The following is a 23,908-nucleotide window of genomic DNA, read 5'->3' on the forward strand; positions in this document are numbered from 1 at the left end:
CGAGCATCATTCACACATTACAAGGTCTGTGACTGGCACTCAAAATAAGGCATCCAAATGCTGCAGGAACTGAAACAGTCCTGAGACCTATTTAAAGGCAGGTTTCTGAAGCCCATACTAAAATACTTTCCAGTAACTAAAATACTTAAAAGGTAACATTTCTGGAAGTTTCTCATAATTAGGGAATGTTTGTGTACTTTCCCACCAAAATTTTTGTGTTTGGTTTTCTTCCCACTCAAGGTAATGCTTGCTAGCATGAAAGTTATTTTATTGATGACTTTCTGTTTCCCAGCTGGAAAACAATTGAGCAGACTGGTTCAAATCATATATATGTAAATCCCATCTGCTGCTGTGTATCACAGACCAAAGTCCATACCAGGTGACACAACTTAAGAACTTAAGCCATTGCACAGTGAGTTTTATGAACCTACCTATGACAGCAGGGAGTTGGCAAACCTGCCACTTGGCTGTGATGGGCATTTGACATGGCTGCAAAGCCAATGAGGAAAAGAAATCATCTCAGTGGAACCTTCTGGATGCCTTGAAATAAATTAAAGCTGTGAGAGCAGCATTTCCCATCCCTTTCTCTCCAGAGATCATGCTGCAGTGGGCGTGCGATTTGGCTTTCTCCTTTTGGTGTCAATGTTTTCCACAGAAGTACGTTTCTTAAAGGGACCATCAGTGCAACAGATGCTCTGCTCAGACCTGCTGCCTGAGAGAGAAGTGTGCTGGAAATGGTGGGATCTGATCCCATTGTGGGGCCTCGGCAGCTACACTGGCTGCTTGGATTTTTCTACTGCTAGTCGTGATCCTAACATCTTGTCGTGGACCTGCAGTTGTGGTGTTACCTTGACTTATTCTCTGTTGGGTGTTTGAGGGCGCTTTGAGTTCTTTATTGTGTGTCTAATGTAACCCACAGAAAAGTTTTGACTATTTTCTTTGGCTTTTCTCTTCAGTCACCACATTGGTTGCAGCCCCAAATTAGCAGAAAGCTTTGTTTAGGCGTCAGTTCAACAAAACACTTTGGCCCAACTCCAGCTCTGGAAGAGCTTTTAGAATAATGGGAAGTTGAGAGTGTAAGGAAGAGTATGAAGTCTAAGAACTTGTTTGGATCTGGTCTTTTTTGTGTTCTAAGAGCATGATCTTGCTCCTATTCAGCAATAGTGAAAGTTAAGCACTTGCTTAAGTGCTTTGCCAAGCATGGAGGGGGATGATTTATACTGGTAAAGAGGCAACTTAGTAGTGTCTGTTTTGCTGATCACAGCTATAGCCAGGATCTTGTAGAACAAGAGGTAGCTGCTGCTGTGTCCTATAGCTCAGTTCCCATGAGGCTCTGAAGGTAGCCCAAACCTATAGCTGGGATATGGGGGCAGCCTCGTGGGGTGAGCAAATGATGCCAATGTTTGTGTGTCTGGGACGTTCCAGTTGTTTAGTTCTTGCCCACCAAAGCACTCCTGTTCCTCTGGATCCTGTTCTCATGCTCTTGTAGTTTGGCACACTTTCCTTAGGTCCAAGCTGGGTAATTGAGTGGGAGAAATTGTTTGGGTTTAGATTTATGGTTGAATGGTGTGGTTACAATAGCTCCTCAAGGCAAACAGAAAGGAGGTGGCTGTATAAAGACATGTAAGTCAATTCAAAAGCTTGTGATGAAAGCATCTTCTCCATACATAAATTGAAACAAATCATTAAGAGTCACACCTCTTATTTTCATAGGTCTTATAATGGTGGTGCAATTCTGCAAGCAGAGTTGGACTCCTTTGATAAAGCCTGCAAGAGAAGCAAACCCTCCCTACTCTCTCCACGCTGCATTTGCCTTTTCAGCCAGCCTCCTCTAAAGCTCTTTCCCAGCTTGCTGACAGGCAGGAAGTTGGGGGATGCAGACAGCGAGATGGCTTTCCCAGGGACTCAATTGCTGTGGGCAAGCCTGCAAGTCCACACCTGGGAGGGCAGCAAGTCCCAGGTGGCCCCACATTGTCCAGCCCGACATCATACAGCTGCTACCTTTGGGTGGGGGTGGAAGAAATGCTCCATTAGGAGCAGAATAGCTCTCCAGCTGCATAGGCAGGGAGGTCTGCAGGGTCCAGGGGGCTTCCTGTTTAAATAGTTACAAAGTCTGCAGAACTGGTTAAACTGTCAAAAAAAATTACGGAGGGTAAAAAACCCCAAACCTCAAGCAGCCATCTTTCCCATACCTGTACATACATTGTCTAACTGTTCATTTAGGTTGGATCAAATGCTGCTTGTGATTTTTTTTCAGTTCACTTCAATGATTAGGTCCCTTAATATAGAATGGGATTGCAGTTTGTAGAACTGTAGCTGCAGTACAGGAAAGCTCATGCTTTAATACATAAAAGCTAGGAGAGATCCTTGTCATAAGCTCATAGGTCCCCTGATGTAACATAGGGAAGTCTTTTCACTTTGTGACTTCTGTGAAGCCATGTCTTGTGGTTGGGCTGAAGCACTGCAGCTGCTCATTAAGAAATAAAACAGGTAGATGAGGGAGAGAGAACAGTCTTACTTGAGCACACAGGATAGTCAGACTATTCAGTACAGGACTTAAGGACATATTTAACTGCTTCTCTGTAAAGAGGGAGGAAATTAGACATGTGTTTTAGTGCTTTGTAGAAACAATTCCTATTCAGCTAACACCAGTGGAGATCACACATGGTAAAGTCTTTCAAGGAGTCCGTGAAGATCAGGCCATTAATGCCAGCTGCACAGACTTGCTATTTAAGCTGTTGTAATGGTTGGACTCAGTGATCTTAGAGGTTTTTCCTAACCTAAATGATGGCTCACCTTGACCTGCTGAAGCTTCCCCTGTGTGAGCATGGTTTCACTGGCACCCATTGGGGCAGTGCCTGTGAGTGTGAGTACTTTGCAGGACAAGATGATTTCTTCTTTCACACCTGCGGTGTGCGGTGCAGAGGTGGCTCATCCCAAATAGTTGAATGGAGAAGTCACAGAGGGAGCTTAGCAGTGCCCTGTTTTGTGAGACACCAAATTTTGAGTGTGTGTACACATAAGTGCCTATACATGTGTGAAAGAAACCAAACATCTTTACATGATGAGCATTTCCTGAATTTGACATTGGTCTGCATTTTTTCTCTCTGCCACATGATGGAGATAATGGTGTGAGATCTATAAACAGTGCTGCATGGCTCCTGCACTTCAAAGAATGAAGCTTCAACTTGGTGGTTTATAGTAGTTGATCCATTAATGTTGGCTTTGCACTAGCCTTGATGGACTAATTTTCTCATAGTGTCTGGGGGATTTTGCCTGTTTGCCTTTTTTGTTGTGGTTTTGTTTTTTCCACAACAGGCAAATATGCAGGAACAGTCTTGCTAAATACCTGGGGCTATCAATACTGGAAAACACCGAAGTTCCTACGTGGTAAAACATTCAAAAGGATTTGCTCAGCTTGCATTACCTTTACTGGGACTTTACTGCAAATGTACATGGTTTGGGTTCAGATACAGCCATCAGTGGGGCTGCTGTGTACACCTCTGTACAAGAAGGCAATCTGCAGCAGTTCCTGCTTAGGAAATTAAGAAGAGCACATCCTAGATCCTGCTCCCAAAAGAAGCCTGAATGTGTGCATTCTGGAAAGGATGCAATAGGATCCAAATCAGTTGATCCTCATATTGTATGATAGAGCCCTTTCATCTGCTCTGTCCTCTGTTCTCTATCTTGAGCATGGGTCCTTATCCAGAAGCTATTGAAGCCACATGTACAAAATTCCCAGCAATTTCAATGGACTTTGGATCAGGCCCATATGCAAAGGCAGAGACGGATCTTTTTCCCATGAAATTTTGTTTTAGTGATACTCAGAAATCTCCTGGTGAGAGATGTATTTAATTTTTATGGCGAGAGCGGCTGTGTTGTATTTGTAATCATAATGTTGTAACAACTGCTACAGGTTGAGATACATCCAGGAAGGGAGAAGCACGTTTCTTTCCCAGTCTCTTTCTTGTGCGGCTGCTACTCAGAGGATGAGAGCTCCTCTGCTGCTGTCGGTGCAGTTACAGCTGCACTGCTGTTGAGTTTCTTTGATTGAATATTTGCTGGATGAAGCAATATTCTCACTCTTTCCCATGCATCCACCTGCCTTGTGAGTCAAACTTGCTGCTTGTTTAGTTCCTTGTGCTTAGGTCCTCTTACCCCCTGCAAAATTCTCGTTTGAGGAACTGTTTGTGATACTGCAGCTCTGTCAGTCTGACAGCTTGACTCTTTGATCAGAGTTCAGAAGTTTGTATTTAGAGACTTTCCCTCGATAGGTGCCTTTCATAAGTAATTTTTGTCATTGTGTTTAAAATGTTACATGTCTGTAAAACGTACACTAAGATGCCTTCCAAGTCAGTGACCTGACAGGCTGCCCGGGCAGCAGCACATAACTGTGTGTGTTGTGCACCCACGTACTGATGTAATAGCTTCTCCAAATGTTGGAGTTTTAACTCAGAAGATGTTTTCCAGAAATGCTGAGCTCCATGCTCTAGGCTTCTGCTCCTGTGTTTTTGGTGGTGGTTTGGGTTTTGTTGGTTGTGGTTTTTTTTGGTGGTGTTTTTTTTTTTCCTTTTTCATGAGAACAAAGATTAGTCCTTCATGGTCCTAAACTCAATGCATGTGCATGACTTAAAGGCATTACCTACCAATAAATAGGAGATTAGCTGCGGCTTGTGTATTTCCTGATCAGTTCAGGTTTTTTCAGATGGCTCGTTGTTATCCCGTTTCCTTTAACGATGGGACACTTTAATGAGTTTGCCATCTGACATACATCTGCTTCCTGTTAAACAATACCTTCATTCTTCTAGAGCTGCTAAACTCATCTTTTTACCCCTACAAGATTTTTATCTGCACCTTGAAAACAGCATGTACAAGTCAGTCAGCATATTCATTTTCTCGTTGAGGATTTTTAGTGTGTGTGTGTGTGTTGGTTTTGAGAAGGAATGGCAAAACAGGCATCTCCTTTAGTGCTTGTTGGGAGAATGTGGATATTATTTGTCTGACTGGGGGCTGGTCAGTCCAGCTGCTGTTTAAAGTACAGTAGGATTGAGTTCTCTAGCTATGATGTACAGTTTCTAGTAGTTATTCTGTCCTCCCAGCAAAGCAAGGGGCTGCTGTAAGAGAGGGAGATTTTTAGAGGCTGTTAGTTAATATCCTTTGTGGAAGGAGCCTTCAGTAGCTCAATGATGGTCTATCTTGTGTGAGCAAAGTTAGGGCTCTGTGATCATCAGGCTCTCTTAAATCAATCCAGCCTGCATTGAGTTTGTGCATCTGCGTCAGTGCTTCTTTTTCCTATGTTGTGGGGACACACAGTCATGCCGGATCTCTGACTGTGTCTTTCCTCTTCACTGGTCAGCATTGCCCCTCCAGAAACTCCTTTGTAAAATTTCCATAAACTGGATGGAATTTTCCTTGCATTTATCCATCTCTGCATGGTGTCCCTTATACATCTCTTTCCTAAGAAGTACGTGGTGCCATTTAAAAGAATATCCTGCCGTATGTGAAGTTCTGCCACAGAGGTCCCAAAGCCATCTGTTGGAAAGGCTTGTAACCAAATTAAGCAATGCTGTGTTGCACGTAGTGTTTTGTCTCAGAGAGGGATTTACTTCCAAACATTCACATGGGCCAGGTGACAAGTGGAAATACTTTGAGCTTAGGGCTGGAAAAATAGAAGAAGCGCAGTACAAATATCTGAGGTTTAGTGAATGCTGGAATCAGAATAATGAGTATTAATCAGGAGTTTTGTATCTCTTCCCACTTGTAATTGTCTCCCAGCTCACAGTGTTAATGTTATTTGCTTGAAAATCAGGGAAGTGCTGATTACCTTATGTAGCTGCTGGTGCATCATCTGAAACCTTTGTTTTAATGATGATCTTGGCACTGTTGAGACCAGTGTTTCTACCACCCTAAATGCTGTTCCTTTGCCTCTGGCAGTGCTGTAAAGCCATGCATTCAACTCTACAGAACTGTTTGAAGTTGTTTGTTGTAAATGCAACTTGATAGCTCTACCTGTGATGGTCCAGCTGCCGATGGGGTTCCAACTCTCTGGCTTCATGCAGTCTTACAGGGCGCTGCTGAATGTGAATTTAGTCTTTCACTATGTCTGTTAAGGAATGGAGTTAAGGGATCTTTGGTCATTGCTATACCAATGTTGTTGTACTTGCCTGAAGAGCTTTGTTTTTAATTGCATCAGTATTTATTAACAAAGCTATCCATCATTTATGTAACAGATAAACTTGTCCATTGCTTACCCCTGCTCATGCCTTTCATCTTGGAGCTGCAGGAGCTTGGCTGATGACTTTGACAGTCTTTCGTTGATGTTAAGATTACAAATTACCTTTGTTAGGTTGCTTGTGGAGTCTGCAATGTATCAAGGAGGATCTGGGAGGTGGTATTAATTGAACCTTTTCAAGGAAAGAAGCCAACAATGTCAGCTTTGGGATACTGATGATGATGGCTGTACTGAGCTCCTCTACACCTTCACCTTCAGTCAGTACTGTGGGAAAACCATGGGTCTATTTAATGATGTCTATTGCCATGACCCCTGACATGATCATGGAGAGGCTTACCTCATTTCATGCTGTCTTTTCAAATCCCATCATGGAAAAAGTATATTTATAGTTGGAACATCAATTTATCATAATCCAGATGTATTGGGCAAGCGTGTGAGGAATTTTAGGAGGACAAGACACCAAACCAGATTTACTGTGACTATTAATGGAACGTTCTGATGTTAAACCTGGTGGGCAGACAGGGTTGTTTTCTTCTGCTACTTGAAAAGAGCAATCTTTTATAAAGAAGCTGATTAAAACAGAAAAAAGGCATGTAACAGAGACTTAAGTAAAGGGAAAGTTGTTCTCCTGAAATGTATGCATTATGTATCCTTGAAAAGCAGTGTGGTATTTGATGCTCAGAAATGGGTTATTAGACTTGTCTTTGCAGTTACAATGGAGAAGGCACCATTTGGCACCTGCTGTGGAGACACTGTGGTAGAGTATTCCTTGTAAATACAGACTTAACTGTGATAGCATCTCCATGAGCCCTGTCAAAGTGTGTCAAAGTGACAGGTTAGGTATGAGTTTGAGAACTACTCTGTGGTGACTGCAGTACATTCTCCCTGAAGGCAACAGATGCTCTTGCTGTTGGTCTTTGTGATATTTGTACTGTCAAAATCCTCTTCATAACTGTTGCCTCTTCTCCCACTGCTCTATAAGAGAGTCTAGCAATAGGACAAGGGGGAATAGTTTGAAGCTGAGGAAGAGTAGGTTTAGACTGGATCTTAGGAAGAAGTTCTTCAGTGCAAGGTTGGTGAGACTCTGGAATAGGTTGCCCAGGGAGGCTGTGGATGCCTTCTCCCTGGGGATGTTCAATGCCAGGTTGGATGAGGCCTTGAGCAGCTGAGTCTAGTTGAGAGGCATCCCTGCCCATGATGGGGGGGTGGGAGTAGATGATCTCTAAGGTCCCTTCCAACCTAAGACATTTAATGATTCTGTGATAGTGTTAATGTAGAGAACAGTGGAGGTATGAGTGAGAGGAGTTTCTGGAACAGAGGTACAGTTTCAGGGACATTGAGAGAGGTGAGCCTGTTTTCCTCCTCTGACTGTGTGTGCCAATCTCTCCTTCAGTATTTACTCTAACGTTTGTAAAAACAGATCTTCTGGAGAGCAAACCACGCTGAACTGGAGACAGAGAAAACCTGAATAAACAAACATGTGCCACAGATTAGTAAGAACATCTGTAGGTTTTATGTTGTTTTGAGAACACATACCACATAGTTTTTCCTTTCTTATGCTTTTCTAATTTCTTTCTTTCTTTCTCTCTCTCTGTTTTCTTCTTCTTTTAAAATATATTGCTAATAAAGGTTGGAGGTAGAAAGCACAGCTGGACTCTGCATGACATGCCACTGTTTAATTTCTAGCTCGGAGGATGAGAAGAAGAGTAGTTTTATTGTATCCTAGAAGAGAATAAAGCCACATGCAAATTCCAGCCATGGACATCTGTTTCCTCTTTGTGTGAAAGAATTCTCATATTTGGAAGGGAATCCCAGTTCTGAAGGGGCTGATGAGGGTGTTTTTTTTTCTTTTAGTGTCCCCTGCCTCCCCTCCATCTCTACCACTCCTTCAGCATACTCTCCTTGCTCTATGTCTGCTGTGTTTCTTTCAGGACAATGTCAGCTTGCAATTTAGCAGCAGATATTAAATGAGTAAATTTTGAGTTGCTTTAAAATGTTCTGTTGTAGTTGCAAAGATTATCATTAAAAGTTCCTCCTTACATTTGTTTTAATCAACCAGCATTTTTTGGGAGGACCTTTGCTCTGTCATCAAAGGGTTGGTATTTGTTTCAGAAGAAGAGATGTGTGTATTTGTTGCTCTGGATGTGAATTGCAACTATTTCTCAAAGTACCTGAATAGAAACAATCCTTTTAAGTCCTTCTGTATCAAAGGACTTAAGTTGAGCTGTAGAAATATGATTCTACACCATTCATTACACTAAGTTAGGCATCAGGTACTAAGGACTACAGGGACCAGAGTAAATGATAATTTCACTAACGTCTAAAACATTTCTGAATAATGATTTACAGCTGTTTGGGGGCTTTAAGTTTTTGAGCTTTCTTTTGGTATTAGAGTTGACTGAACAAGCAGCAGAGTTATATAACACTAGGGCAGACATAAGAGCTGGTACTGTCTATTTTATATTAACATTGAATGAGAGGTTGGTGGAGCTTGCCAGGGTTTTGTATTTGCTGGCAGAAAGTTACCCACATGTGTGGACCACATTTTTATTGTTGCCTTAGCCTATTTCAGGCATAAATACTGCTGCCTGGCAGGGTGTGATTCTGTTCATTGCTGAAGAGCTTTTCTTTTAAAAATCAAAATATGAAAAGGAATGAAAGGCTGTGAGTGCTCAAATTAAGAATTGACCCCAGACTGCAAGGGTTTAGTCACGTCTGTGGTGGTAGAGGATTAAAGGGCAGTAAGCCATCTAAAAGCTTTCTCATTGCCGGATGAGTTACCCTTGCAGAACTCTTTCTTTTTGCATGTATCAATCCTATTTAGTCTGTTCTCAGCAAAATAAGTCTTTTGAAAAGAGGGTGTAAACACACATCAATGCTCAGCAGCCTGCATAGCCTTTGGACCTGCTGGAGGTGGAAATGTGGTGGAAAGGAAGCAGCTGCAAAGAGAATTAGAAGTTCCTGTGAATTTCTCATAAATGTATGTGAGAGGGGAGAATAAAGGTGGTTAAGGGGTATGAGGGAAGGCTTGCAATAGGAACTGAACTTCAACAGCGGCTGTGGAATAGATGTTGAGAGGAAATGTGATTGAGGTCCCTGTAACGGGAAGCTCACCAAACCTGGCTTGGAAATTATTCGTCTTGAGTGAATCTGATGACAAAAACCAAATCCACAGTAAGCCAGATTCCCTTTCATTCCAATACCCATGAAATTGCTTGTGTGGGGTTTGTTTTTAAGGCTCCTGACTTAAACAGGTGCCAATGGATGACTGTAAGAAATGGAGAATATCTCATTAGAACCTTCTTAGTGCAGGGAAATGAGCTGCTCTTCTTGGTTTTGTTGGGTTTACTTCCTAGTTGTTGTTTTGTTTTGGCATTTGCAAGTTTTCAAACTATTGAAGTGTGAGGGGAGGTTTAGGCTGGCTATTAGAAGAAGCTTCTTCACTGAAAGGGTTCTCAAACACTGAAAGAAACTACCCATGTTGAATCCCCATCTCTGCAGGTGTTTAAAAGATGCAGAGATACGGTGCTGAGAGACCTGGTTTAGTACCAGATGTTGTAGAATTAGATCATGGTTGGACTTGATGATCTTAAAGGCCTTTTCCACCCCAAATGATTCTATTTAGTGTAGGCATCTTCGAGAGGAGGGAGCCCAGTGGCTGTGCAGATCCCACAGCATGTATCTGAAATCTTCCCAGGCGTTTTGGTGTCCTGCGCTCCACAGCATCTCGTGGGGTACACAGGAAAAGGGGAAACCAGAAATCCCCACCACTAATGCTGAAAAATCAAACAGCAGTCATGAACAGATTTCCTCTTTGAAATGCTTCTAGCTAGGAGATAAATTGGGGGTTATGTCAAAAGCTTCCCTTGTTGTCTTATTAGCAGCTGCGTAATTTTACCACTCATTTGCGAACGTTGAAAAAAAAAAAGGCAAAACTTGGAGCCTGTATTTGAGACCTTGTTTTGTTTGGTGTACAGCTGGCTACAGAGTGTTTCCTTTTTTTTCTTTTTTTAAACAAATTTGAAGCAAATGTAGCTGGTATTGTTTCTTTTTCTGTTTCTTGGCCTAGATATTAGAAGATTATGTTGCTTTTCATTTTACACTGGAAAGAAATCATGCCATTTAACTCCAGTTCAACAGTGATGCAGCAGCACGTGGAGTTATATATCTATCTATCTATCTTCTCCTAAATATATTACCAGGCATTACTGTCAAATAGCTGGACTTTTTCACCCAGTATTAAAAATGAAATTTAATTGCTACACTAGAGTTTCAGGGCCCTGATAAATAAGAGGCATATCTGACCTTTCTTGTGGGGCTCTGAGATGCCACCAGGGATATTGCTCATTGTTCAAGATGACAAACTTCCTCTGAGATTTCAGTTTGTCAGCTCAGTGTACAGCAGTGACATTGATTTCTTCTCACTGCCATTTCCTGCCTGAATAGATAACAAATTTTCTGTGGCAGGTGTCTGTCAAGCTTAGTTTTGCCTGGCAGATTAACCTAATAGGCTCATTTATTAATCATTAGTTGCAACACAGTGAAGCAGACGATACTCTTTAACTCTTGTGATGTTGAATGGATGCACCATTTCAGGTTCCTTTGTGTACCTTGAACTTGGATTTAATAAGCCATCTGTATTTGTGTGTGTGAGTGTTTTTCACCTGACATTGCTCACATTACAAAGAGCAAAGATTTATGTATTGGTTAAGTGTCACCCATTTTGAATGTCTACTACTTTCTGTGACAAAAATTGCATAAGGGCTTTCTGAGACTGAGAAAATGCTGTGCCAGCTGCAAAATCAGCCTTTTTAGGGGAAAGCTAACCCAAAATGCCTGTTGCCTGGGGAGGGAAGATAAGAGCAGAAGAAGAAAATAAGATACTTGGAAGAAGATTTGAATCTGGGGCTGACCAGATGTTACAGTGGAGGAGATAACTCTGGGAGCATTTAGGAAAGGGCAAAGCAGACCCGCAGGTACAGCTGTAGGGCAGTTATAGCACAGGTTAATATTTTTGTAGAGACCCCTTCTCCAAGATGACTTGAGACACATACTGGGACTGGAGCTAACAAAGGCAAGGTCAGTTCCAGAGATGGATGTTGGACAGGGTTTGTCAGAGTGGCGAAGGAGGAGGAAGAGACAGAAGAACTTAGTGGAGAGATTGGAGGAGGAAGAAACTGTAAGGGAAGGAACTGCCTTGGAAAATTATGTCTGTTGTTGCAAAGAAACATGCTGTGCATGATGAAAACTGACTTACTGCATGTGTTAGCCCTGCCCAGCTTACAGAGCTAACAGAAGTCTATGATTGCTTTTTCCCTCGTGCTAAGAGAGTTGATCACAAGGCATTTATCAGGGCAAAATTATGTAAAGGATTTAGAAATGCACAAGTACTGCTAGGGGCTCATGACAGCAGTGATGAGCCTAGGTGGAGATACAGGCTGGACAGAAAAAACTCTCATTACAGGTGCTGAGAAGAAAACCACCAAGCTTCTCCTTTAGTTTCAGTTGGGTTGTGGTAGCTCTTCCTAACCTTCTTATAATTCTCAGTGGAACTTGTTAATGTGAGATCATTGGGAGGGAAGTTTCTGCAGCTGATGCCCAACTGCAAAGCCCTGGTTGGAGCACAACTGTGTTCAGCTCAGCATTTGTGAGGCTGTCTATTGCTGAAGATGTTGGGGTTTTTTTTTGCCAGGCTGTGTTCCTGGCCTCAGGAACACGTTTCTTGAACCATCCTTATGGCTTTCTTGGCTGAGTGTCAAACCAAGAATGTCCCTGCACTAGATCATACTGCTTATTGCTCTTCTAGGCCACCCTGGTAACAATACATTAACCTCTCAGCGGGGAATGTGATAAACAAAGTAAAACTGCTTTAGTGAAACCAGTCATTTAATGGCAGCTTATATAAAGTGTCCGTAAAGATTTGTAAATGTAATAAGTTGCAGTTCACTGGGTGAACAATAACTGTTCCTAATTTAGTCAGCTGAGGAACATGCCAACCTAATTTGCTTGTGTAACATTATGTTGTGTTGTGTGTTTTTTTTTTTTTCTTTCCCCACCTCTCCAGATTCCTTTCTCTCTGGTACAGTTTCCCCTCTGGGAGTCCTTAAAGGTAAGTCTTCATTAGTGATACAAATGTAAGCTAAGAGATTTTGCAAAGGCTTTCCATGGTAACTTACCTAACTCGAGCATTACACTTATGGGCATGTCCAAGAACCAGTATGGATGCACCAACCTACCTGTGCCTGTGGAGATAATTTGCCTGAATGTCTGAAAAATAACAGGGAATATCTAACCACTGAGAAGTGGCATGCAGTCTAAATTTTACTCCTTAACGTGCCAAAAATCTTATCTTCTGCTCTAGCTTTCTCTACTGGTTTAGGAGAAATGGGAACTGTCCTATGTTGTGTGATATATTTTTATTTTATTGTTTTAGCATTTTACTCTTTGCAGAAACTGTGAATGATAGAGGAAAAACCTGACTGAGTCTGGTTTGGTGTGCAGGGAGAGATTCTCAGTGCATCACTGACAAGCTGTTTTGGTTGGCTGAGTGTACTTTATTTAAAGGTGTCAATGGATGATGCTTTGCTAGAGCAGTCTTTCAGAATGATGTGGTGGTATCTCATCAGCTGGACAGATTTTTGAGCATAGGGTTGGATTCAAAGATTCACTGTCCCTCTGTTTTTCCTTTAACTCGATGCAAAAGGTGAAGGAAAGGGTGTTTTTCAGATGCTTAGAGATCCTTTGTTGGAAGCACAGAAAATTATTGCTGATCCTTAAAAGTATTGTAGCAAATACAATATTTATTAGAGAGGAGGTGGAGAGAGAGTGACTTTTTACTTGTTAAGGGTGTTGGACTTAGGCACACTGAGACATAAACTGGGCAGAGGTACTGGAAAGGCGGGAACTAGTGATCTTCCTTACCCCTTGCTGATTATATTTAAGGAGCAAGACTTATGTTCTCCTTGGTCCTTGAACACTGAGTTGGGACCATAGCTTGTCTGCTTGCTGTGTCTGTAGTTTGGATTGTTCTGGAGGGCACAAACTCACAGTGTGAATATTTTCATCTAGAGGCTTCAGGGAGTCAAATATAAAGGGCATTCCACAGGCAGGAGCAGCATCGGGAGCTTTCACAGAACAGAGCTGTGCTTGTAGAAGTTTCTGTAGGTGGTTCATGAACTCAGCCTAGTGCAGTGTCTGGGTATCATCCCATGGCTCAGGGTAGCTTTGGCTGCCTTATTAGGAGTCTGTTTCCCTGCCAGTGTCCAGGAATGGCTTTCTGTAAACTCTTCAGCAGCGATGCTGGCCTGCCTGCTCATTGTTAGTGCAGCAGCCGTGTTTGAGAGCAAGAGGTGGCAATGCTTAAAGAGAGAAGCCTACAGTGTTCTTGCCAAAACCATGGAAACCAGCAACCTTGTGTCGATGTTTTCAGAATGCCAAGTTTTAGCTGATGTCCACATAGCCGTGACAATAAAACGTAGTGTTTTGATTGTGGGCTTTAAAGAAGACAGTTAGGCAGGAGTGAGTCGTCACATTCAATCTGAAGAGGTCAGTGCAGATCTGAGAAGAAACAAAACTGGGTCAATTTGTTGCATGAACCTGTTGCAATACATTCTTCTGCCTGTGGAACCAGGAGTAGAAAACTGCAAAACTCAGTCTGGCATTTTCCAGTCACTTTAGCTTAGCACATGGAGAGAGCTCAAGATTTGTCACATCAAAAGCCAGGCAGTGAAAGCAAAATATGTTTTGTTTATCTGAATTAAGCTCTTAAAAAAATTGCCCTGACAGTACAACAAAGGACTAAAGACACCATGATCCCATCAGCAGGCTGGATGTAGCCAGTAGCATCAACAGGGGTATGCTTCAGGCTGGGGCTTCTCACGGGCACATAAAGGGAGCATGAAGAGACAGTAATTAAGAAGAGGTAGGAGTGCAGAGGACAAGAGACAAATGGCACAAAGCCTGAACAGAGAAGAATCGCTGAGATAACGTCTGAGGGACTACTCTGTGCTGTGTTAATGAGATTACTGGAGAAGGTAAACACAGGAGCAGTTGCATCTGATGTGTATGGTTCCTCTCTCAGAGAACAGAACAAGTGCTGTGGCTGTGTCACTTTTAAAACCATTAGTACAAAGTTACATAAACTGATGGAATTCTCTGATGAAGCTATCACCATAAAAATGAGGAAAAATACCTTTCCACTTTAAAGAGCAGTTAGCAAGGCAAATGGAAGAAGAGGAGAATATCCTATTCCTTCACATATGTGCTGGCTGCAGCCAGCAGCAGGATGTTAAGCTTAAAGAAGCCTAATAAAGGTTCATCTTAGGTAGAGTCAGGTGGTTTTATATCCCACTTTCTCTGTCTGCTTTCCTCCAAACTGCTCTGGTTAGTCTTTATGCTTCCAGTGGGCTTTAGCCACATGGGTTACATGCAGAGTATTCTTCTGTCTGAATGTAGAGCAGGTGTCCTGTGTGTGATAAACTAAGAATAAGAGAGTGCATTGTATAGATTACCAAATTATAACATTGCCTACACCATGGGTGCTGGCAAAGGTGATACTGCAGTACTTAGCAAGAAACTGACGCAGTTTCATTTTATTCAATTAATGAGTCAATTAAAAAATTGTTAAAAGACTCCTTTCTTAGTTCACAGTGACTCATGAAACAACAGTAAAGAAATTACAGTGATTTTAGTGGGGAAAAAAACCCTGTTCCTCTCCTTTTTTGAATGTAGGTAGCATCCCCTGTTATAATGCATGCTTAATGTCTTTTCCCAGTTCTTCCATATTTTGTTTTAGGCACAGATTATTGATAAAAAAACAAAGGGGAGAAGGAAACTCTGCTGTGGTGTATCAGATTTCAGGCAGACATTGTAATTCACTCACTAGGGTGAGTTAGCATACTGCTTCTCTGTCTTTTTAGGCCAAGCCTTACAGCTAAAACAATTTTGAATTCTTTTCAGAATTCAGGGAAAGAAGAGGCATTGCAAATCTCATTCCCTCTCTGCTGCAGCAACCCTCAGAGGAGCACCATGGGTGATTACCACTGTAGCAGCTTGATCAGATTTAGGTTCTTTTAGGTGTAGCTAATGCTTCTGATCCCATCTCAAAGCTAGCTAGCCATGAAGAAAGGCTGCAGAACATAGATATGGTGTGCTTCCCAAATGCCAGCCAAGCACTCTGCTTTCTGTATCAGTTCAAGTTTTGGAACAATATTGTAAGCTACAGTACCCTAGTATGCTGCCCTGGAATTTCCAGGGTGCCTCTGTGGCTTGCTTTGGATATGCTATATGTATGTTCTTAATTGTGGGAATTTCAAATTACAGGGCTGTGTATTTGGCATGAAATTGTTGTGGGTTACAGGGGGTCTAGTGCAAGTTTCTTGCTTTCACCCTGCTGCCAGGGGTATGTAGTCTATACTCAGATAACTGTAGCAGTATAGAGCTCATCCCTTCAGTATTATCTTTGTATACTGCTCTGTTAAGGAGTTCTATTCAGCCCATCTAATCCTATCTGAGTACCTACCAACAGCACACGGATGATGTGTCATTTGTTTCTTGTGGCATTTTAATCCATATATTTTCATTTTTAGACCTAATTGAGAAAAAATACCTGTTTAACTTGTGCTGTGGGGATAGTGCAGAAATGCAGGGCATCAGGGTTTTGTGTTTTGGGGTTGTTTTTTTCAACAAACTAGAGCGTAAAGGGCAAAAACCACCACCACAAAATGAAGAGTCTTTGGTTAGGTTTTGAGTCCTGCAACATCTTGTCAATAATGCCTGCTTTTTATGTCTGAGTGGAAATGGCCAGGTCCCCTGGAGATCAGTGCTGTGTGTAAGATAAACCTCTCTCAGGTGAAACAAGACTCAGTCCTCTTGGGTTTTATATTTCTGCGTGTTGGCTGCACTTCAGAGCCCATGAGAGTTGCTCCAGTGCAGCTGCATGTGGAGAATGCTCTCTTTATAGACCAAATGTATTGTGTGTCTGGAGAAAAGGCTCTGGTAGCAAGTGAGGAGGGAAAGAATAAGAGAGCATAGGTCTCAAATGAGTAGACTTGAAAAATAAGGGGGGTTTGTGTGGTTGATTGTATTTTTTTTAAAGGAGGGAAAACAAGCCTACTGTCCTGGGCATCTTTGGTCTTTTTCATTAGACATGTCTGATTATGAGATGAGGCACTTGGACATTGCTTAAGACTCTTGTAACATCAGGGTCAGGCTGACTTCCCCCTTCAGACTGTGTGTGCCAGCAAGCCCTGCTTGTGCACACACAGCCTCTTTGGGAAGAACAGGGCAGACTATGCTGCTTCACTGGCCCAGGACCTGCAAAGAAAGATAAGAATCTCAGACAGACCACGCTCAGGGTGATGTGCTGTCTCTTCTAGCACGCTCAGCAGGGCCAGGACTTCTCTCTGTCTTGTGGCTTGACAAAACCTAGAGCTCTTTGACTTTCTGCAGTTATAGTAAGCTCACATGTTTTGTTACTGGTATTAGCAATTAATTATCTGTTAACTATCTCAAGTCTGTAAGTCTTGCAAATTAACAGGTGCTTAACAAAGAGAGATACCTGGCTGAACTTTTAGAGGCAATAGCTGGAGACAGGGAACTGAGATACATGGGCAGGTTTGTATTGTGGGATTTTATAATGACTATGGTGGGCATTGTGATAGTGATGGAAGAATCTAAATAGCAGAGGAGTGGTTTGATGGCTTCAGGAGAAGAGAAAGGTTTGAAGAGTATACACAGACACATTTACACCCTATGAAATTACCAGAGCACCGAGGTAAAGAGGATGGAGAGAGTTCAGGTGTTCCCCTGTGAAGCTAAATGGTATCTGAAGGCTGGTTGCATTGTAACAGAAGTTCCCCATGTTGCTCCTAAACTGGTTTGTTGTCCATGATGGAGAGCAGGTTTAAGATTTGGTTTATTTGATTTCCTTAGTCCCCTTGTTTTCTCTCTAGGTTCAGCTGTAAGCCTAGGCACACTGCACTTGTGTTGAGAGGAACAGTACGTGGGAATCTGATGGTGGACTTAACTATAGATCTGCATGAAGGCCTTGGCACATGTACTTGTTTATTTAGCTGGTTCCCCTCTTCAGAGAACTCAGCTTCTAGGGCCTGGTATAGGCACTATGGGGTGTGAGCAATCCTGGTTTGAGGGTGGGCTCGGCCTTGCTCATAGCTGTTAGTGCAGATAGACCTTTGGGATGTACCTTGAAGCACGCTGTGCAAAGATTGCTTGGCGGGTTTCCATGGAGAGTGAGGACTCTAATCTTGGTTTGAGCTCATTGCACCTGATTTTTAAAGTTAATAAGAATGAAAGGTTTACAGAATGCTTCTGCCCAGGCAGCTGGGGTTCTCAGTAATAATACGTGTTTATAACCCCACCATTGAAACAATAAACCACATGCTATTTCCCTCCTAAAATTTACAGTCAAATCTGTTGCTATTTAACAGGGTAAGGAGAAAATAGAGGAATGTAGCCAAACTGAGCCTAAAATGGCTTTTTCCCCACTCTACAGGTAGGTGACAGCTTTCCCTTTTTCCTGGAGAAGCAGTCTAGTATTGCTTTTCTGCTGCGCTCAGCTGCATTTAAGTCAAGAGTAAATGGAATCCAGGCCTAGCTTTAAACCCATTTCCTCACAGGCAGTGCAGTAAGTGTTCTACCATGCCTCGCTCCCTCTCTGAGTAACGCTGGGGCTGATTTAGGGATTAGGTCCTGATCGTTAAACAGCACTAATGTGTCTGCCATTTGCTTAGGTGCTGTATCAGGAAAAGAGATTTCCACGGCAGCGTTCCGAGGCGTGATGTAACTCGCGGCCGATGCGGCGTGTGCATGCCATTAGCATAACGGCTGCATTTTTCTCACAAAAGAATAATGTACCCAACAGCTGTTCAGCAAACAGCCCTCGCTTTATTAGTGTCACAATAAGTGTCATTCACACAGTCTCGAAGCGCAGTCGAAGGAATGTTACACACCATCTGCACCAAAGAGACAGAAACAAATGCAATCTTTACTCGCAGCCCTGCAGATGCGTTTTGAGAAAGTCAGATGGTTTGGGATCATCAATGCAGCATTTAAGAGGGCGGGAGTAAAACAGGACTCATGCAGTTTGTAGATACAGAGCCAGATTGTGATGCTCTTGGCCATGCCTCGACCACAAGCAGTTCTCTAGAAGTCTCTGCGCTTGCCAGTGACATCTGGTAGAATATAGAAGTAATCGATGTGAAGGGTTCACCGTTGCAGTCTGACACTGGCTTCTTGATGGAAAACCATGGAAGATTCATGTCATTCTTCCATGTAACTTATTCACACAAGCCTGTATGAAGCTTGGAGTTACTAGCAGGTAGCATCAGTGCCGATGCTTAAGGAAAGCCATTGTGACTTCAAAGTGATTTTTCAGAAGTGCGTTTTCCTCCCCAGACACATACATGGCCCTTCATGGGATGGAAACTGAGCAGAGCCAGCATATTATGTTCTGCCTTGCCATGGGAACGCCGTTCTGAAGACGTTTTCTTTAACCAGGCTTTTAGCACATCCATTTTGATTTACATCCAAATGGGTCACAGGCATCAATGCAGTATTATATGGGGAGGAAAAGAGAATGAAATGCTTTTAACATGAAAAATATGCTGTTGCGTGTAGGCCAACTTTTGTTCTCTTTCAATTTATCTAGGATTTGGGTGGGTTTCATTCTAAGGGCCAAATTCAGTACTGGCATAAGTGAGCACAACTCCATTAGTGTCAATGGACTCTCAGGGTTTATGTCAATGGTAAACTTAGACCATAGAATTTTCCCCATGTTTAGGCTTGCATGTTTCCTGCAAGATAATATACACATGTGCTTGCACATATGCTGCACATATGTACATAAAAATTCACTGGGGAGGACGTTTGGCTCATTGCTCTGTGTTTGGCTTCACATATAGAAACTGCAATCAGTTCATGGGGTTTTTTTTGTTTCTCCTGTAACTAATGTGCCATGCATCTGTAAGGCTCAGCCATGCAGAATGCCACGTTGCATATAAAATACCTAGTAGCAAAGGCGAATGTGAGAATTGCTTTTCTTTCCTCAGTCTGCAGGACTGCACAAACACACAAATCCACGTGATTCATTCAGAGAGATTTTTCTCCCCTCTGTTTTCTTGAAGGTGAACACTGCCTTGAACAGAGGGGTATGCAGAAAAACTGCAGATGCTTATCAGTGGAGTGAACTGTGGTATTTACTCAGCTGCAGACCTCAAGTTTGGTGTATGCCATGAGGTCTGCTTGCCTTTTACTGCCCGAGTAGCAAGGCCAAGGCAGAGATGCGTCGTTCCTTGGGATACTTCCTGCAGCATTTAGGGTGTTGGTCATCAGGTTTGAGAGATGCAAATGTTGCCCTCTCCCAGGATCACCATAGCTTAGTTTTCCTGAGCATAGTCGGGGCCCAACTGCATAGGAAGCACAAGGCTGACAGATGATTTCTGCCCCAAACTTTTACCGCAAATGTATGGCAGAAGTCACAGGCATGCACAGGTAAGGAGTTGTAGAGATAGGCAAAGGTTATTTGCCATCTGGACGCCAGGTGTCCATGACATGTGAAGAGCCTTTATTTGTAGGCACTATGTGCTTCCCCCTTGTATTTAAAGACTGTGGTAATCTTTTCCTTTTTTGTTTCTTTATAAGGTTGAAAGGCTTTGGGGATATCCTAAGAGTGACTTTCTTCGTACACCTTCTGCCCAGCAAAATGGGGTGTCCTTGTGTTCTCAGTATCAAAAGAGCTGAATAACATTTGTGGTGAGAAGTAGAGGACACTGGCCTATAGGGCAGTATGAAATGGGATCGCTAGGAAGAAAAGCAAGGCTCTGCTCCCATCTAAAACTTGACCCTTCTCTGTGAACATTATCCCTGTGAATAATTGGAAATCTGCATTCAGGCTTCCCACTGTGTCCCTTCCCTTGAGGACATGCCTGCTGTATTGCTTTACATGGTGCAGCAATGCACAGCGAGATTTACATATATATCACAGAAAAGTGTTTACAAAAAAAATTAGCATGTGATTGAGCTGGGAAGCTGCAGAGGGCCCCAACTGTACGAGTTTCCATGAGCTTCAGCCAGAAGATTTATTTCCAATTTGTTATTCATAAGGGAAGAGCAAGAGATTGGGATGGGGTCCTTTGAAGTGGAAAACAAAGTCTTCTATTCAGCCTTCAGCTTAATAGAATACACATGACACAGGCTTGGCATGGCGGCCTGCTTTCATGTAATGTGCTCCTTGTCATTTTGCTTTCCTAGGCTGTGAATGCTAGTGGGAATGGGTATTGCCCTGGAAAGGTCCCGTTATCTCCTGCAGCCTTCTGCAGGAGGAGCACAGTGTCAGCAGGTAGGAGCCATTTGATGGCGGTGCTGGAAAAACCAGCCTGATCCAATTATTGCAGTTGTGTTGCTTACAATTCTCAGTTTGTTTCACGTTGCAAGAGCATGTGTGGAAAAGCAGCGTAGTTGCATAGCTTCTACAGGTGTTGCACAGGCACTTCTGCCCTCTTTGGAGGCCCTGAGAAGGGAGCCCATGAGCTCTGAGCCTGCCTCTGACACCCATCTTCTGTGTGACCTAAGCTCTTGCTGTTATCCCCACGAGTGGAAGGCTCCTCTGAATTTTTGCAGCATCTAGTATGGCAGAGCATGATCTAGGCACTGTATCACTGCAAAAAACTAGCAGTTGTGTCCAAGAACAGTGTTTTGGGGAGATATGTATGAATCCTGTATTTCTTTCCAGGACCAGTGCCCTGGTTTAACAGGGGTCTACAAGCCTCTGCTACCTCCTGTGTTGTGCCCTGAGTTAGTAGCATTAATACCATGCTCAGTGCAGCACACAGGCAAGCGTCTCTGAAGAACTTAGAGGACCAACTTACCACAAAGCCCTGTCAATTAGTGGGTCAGTGGGCTATGAGAGAAAACATGTGTGACCTTCAGCTTGGCCTGCAGTGTGAGTGTGGTTAGAAGGAATTTGGACCAGAGTCCTGCCAGTCCTCTGGGCCCTGTGGCACTTGTTCGTCTTGGCTTTCCCTGGGATGGCGTCCTCGTGCTCCGCTTCTCTCTTACTCTTCTGCATGTTCAGGTTTGGAGCTCTGGGTGAATCACCAACATCAGAGATGGAAAAAAATGCATGAAGTCATCTCATCTTGCCCTTGCCAACCCAGGATTATTCCCCACAGTACAGTCTTGAGTGCCTTCTCCAGTTTATTTTTAAATGACTCAAAGGAGAGGGCTTTCCTCTCATCCCTGGGGAGGCTGGCTCTGCTGTTCAGTAGACCTCACTGCTGGGGAATTTTCTTCCTGTTCTCCAGCCTCAATTCTCCTTTTCCCTAATTTAATTGAACTGTTCCTGGCTCCACCCTTCTAAACAATTTTCCATTCTGCCTGACTGTTGCAAATACCTGTTGTCAATTTGCAGCCATAATGGATGGGAATTCATCACCACTGGCCTTGCTTGGCAAAGGTTCTTCATCCAGAACTGCAGGGAAGCCAGGCTCTATCAGAAACTAGATTTCAGAGCCACATGCCGAGAATGACCTTTTCCTGCTTCTTCAGGCAATGGTATTAGCATAAAACCCCACATGTCTGAGAATAGGCTGCATGAATGTCTGTATTAACGTGCCGGTTTTCCTCATAGTCCTCCAGCTTCTGTAGTTCTTTTCTGCATGACAGAAGTAACTGTTCAGAGTTCTTGAGTGTAGTAGTAGAGGTATAGACATTTGGAGAATGCTTCCCAAAAAACCCCAAGTAAATACAGCAATTCTGGTTTTATCCTGTGGCTCCAGCAGTTTAATTTCTAAATCCTAATTTTCAGTTTGAGGTTCCTTAAGCACCTGTGGTGTTTTGAAGGCAAGATTTATGCTTTGCCAATACGTCGATGCTTTGGAAAAGTAGTGCCTTTTGTCTTGGAGGATGTGTGTCCTTCATCCAACAGGCTTGAGTTGCAAGAAAATGTTTTGTCCAAAGAGTGTAAATTATTCCAGAAAAGCATCTTATGAGTCTGAAGAATGATGAATCCTTAATTACTTACTTATAAGATGAAAATCAGTTGCTGCTCTGGGTGACAGCAGAATAGAAGCCCATACTGAAAACACCAGGAAAGGAATGGCTAGCATTAAAAAGACTGAAATCCCTGTAGTGCTTTCATACAGCAGAGCTGCAGCTATTTAGCTATGGCAGGATACCAAACAACATTGTGGCTGGCCATTGTTGCTTGAACAGTTTGATTCTTAAAACATTCAACTGAAATATAACCACCAGCCAAGTTGGAAGAGGCAAGTCACAAGGACAGCATGTTAAATGAAGTCAGCGAAGGAGGGAAACGAGTTCTCTTCCCCTGGTGGAAAGTGGTTGTATTACAGAGCAGAAGCATGAGAGCCATACCTCAGCCTAGCACAGATATCAGGTTGCTTCTAAGAAGAATTTATAGTTTAGAAGTAATATGTCTTGAAAAAGAATGAGATAGTGCCACAGCTATAAAATTAAATTGCTGATTTCTCTGCGGTAGGCCTCAGAAATGCCACGGATCCCTTCTTGTTGTGCTTAGCACTGATCCTCACATGATCCAGCCAACATGGATTTAGGAAGGGCAGGTCCTGCCTCTCCAACCTGATCTCCTTCTATGATCAGGTGACCCGTCTGGTGGATGTGGGGAGGCCTGTGGATGTAGTCTATCTGGACTTCAGCAAGGCCTTTGACACCGTCCCCCACAGTAAACTGCTGGCTAAGCTGTCAGCTCGTGGTTTGGACCACAACACTCTGTGCTGGGTTAGGAACTGGCTGGAGGGCCGAGCCCAGAGAGTGGTGGTGAATGGTGCCACATCCGGCTGGCGGCCAGTCACCAGTGGCGTCCCCCAGGGATCAGTGCTGGGCCCCATCCTCTTTAACATCTTCATTGATGATCTGGATGAGGGGGTTGAGTCAGTCATCAGCAAGTTTGCAGATGACACCAAGTTGGGAACAGATGTTAGTCAGTTAGAGGGTAGAAAGGCTCTGCAGAGGGACCTTGACCGACTGGACAGATGGGCAGAGTCCAATGGGATGGCATTTAATAAGTCTAAGTGCCGGGTGCTGCACTTTGGCCACGGCAACCCCATGCAGAGCTACAGGCTGGGGTCAGAGTGGCTGGAGAGCTGCCAAACGGAGAGGGACCTGGGGGTGCTGATTGACACCCGCCTAAACATGAGCCAGCAGTGTGCCCAGGTGGCCAGGAAGGCCAATGGCATCCTGGCCTGTATTAGGAATAGTGTGGCCAGCAGGAGCAGGGAGGTCATTGTGCCCCTGTACTCTGCATTGGTTAGGCCACACCTTGAGTACTGTGTCCAGTTCTGGGCCCCTCAGTTTAGGAAGGACATCGAGACACTTGAACGTGTCCAGAGAAGGGCAACAAGGCTGGTGAGAGGCCTTGAGCACAAGCCCTATGAGGAGAGGCTGAGGGAGCTGGGATTGTTTAGCCTGGAGAAGAGAAGGATCAGAGGCGACCTCATTGCCCTCTACAACTACCTGAAGGGTGGTTGTAGCCAGGTGGGGGTTGGTCTCTTCTCCCAGGCAACCAGCACCAGAACAAGGGGACACAGTCTCAAGTTGTGTCAGGGGAGGTTTAGACTCGAGGTGAGGAAAAAGTTCTTCACTGAGCGAGTCATTCGTCATTGGAATGGGCTGCCCAGG

At 43.4% G+C, this 23,908-nt stretch overlaps 1 protein-coding gene across 1 annotated transcript in view; it reads left to right on the top strand.

The window, feature by feature from the left end:
* The window catches only part of SLC25A26 (solute carrier family 25 member 26), a 96,620-nt gene that overhangs the window by 55,677 nt on the left and 17,035 nt on the right, over window positions 1-23,908 (top strand). The window contains exon 6 of the mRNA XM_054161161.1: window positions 12,297-12,341. Coding sequence (XP_054017136.1) covers window positions 12,297-12,341 — 45 coding nt within the window. The remainder of the gene's footprint in view (window positions 1-12,296; window positions 12,342-23,908) is intronic.

The sequence above is a fragment of the Dryobates pubescens genome, chromosome 1, assembly GCF_014839835.1.
Source record: "Dryobates pubescens isolate bDryPub1 chromosome 1, bDryPub1.pri, whole genome shotgun sequence".
In the NCBI taxonomy this organism is placed as follows: Eukaryota; Metazoa; Chordata; class Aves; order Piciformes; family Picidae; genus Dryobates; species Dryobates pubescens.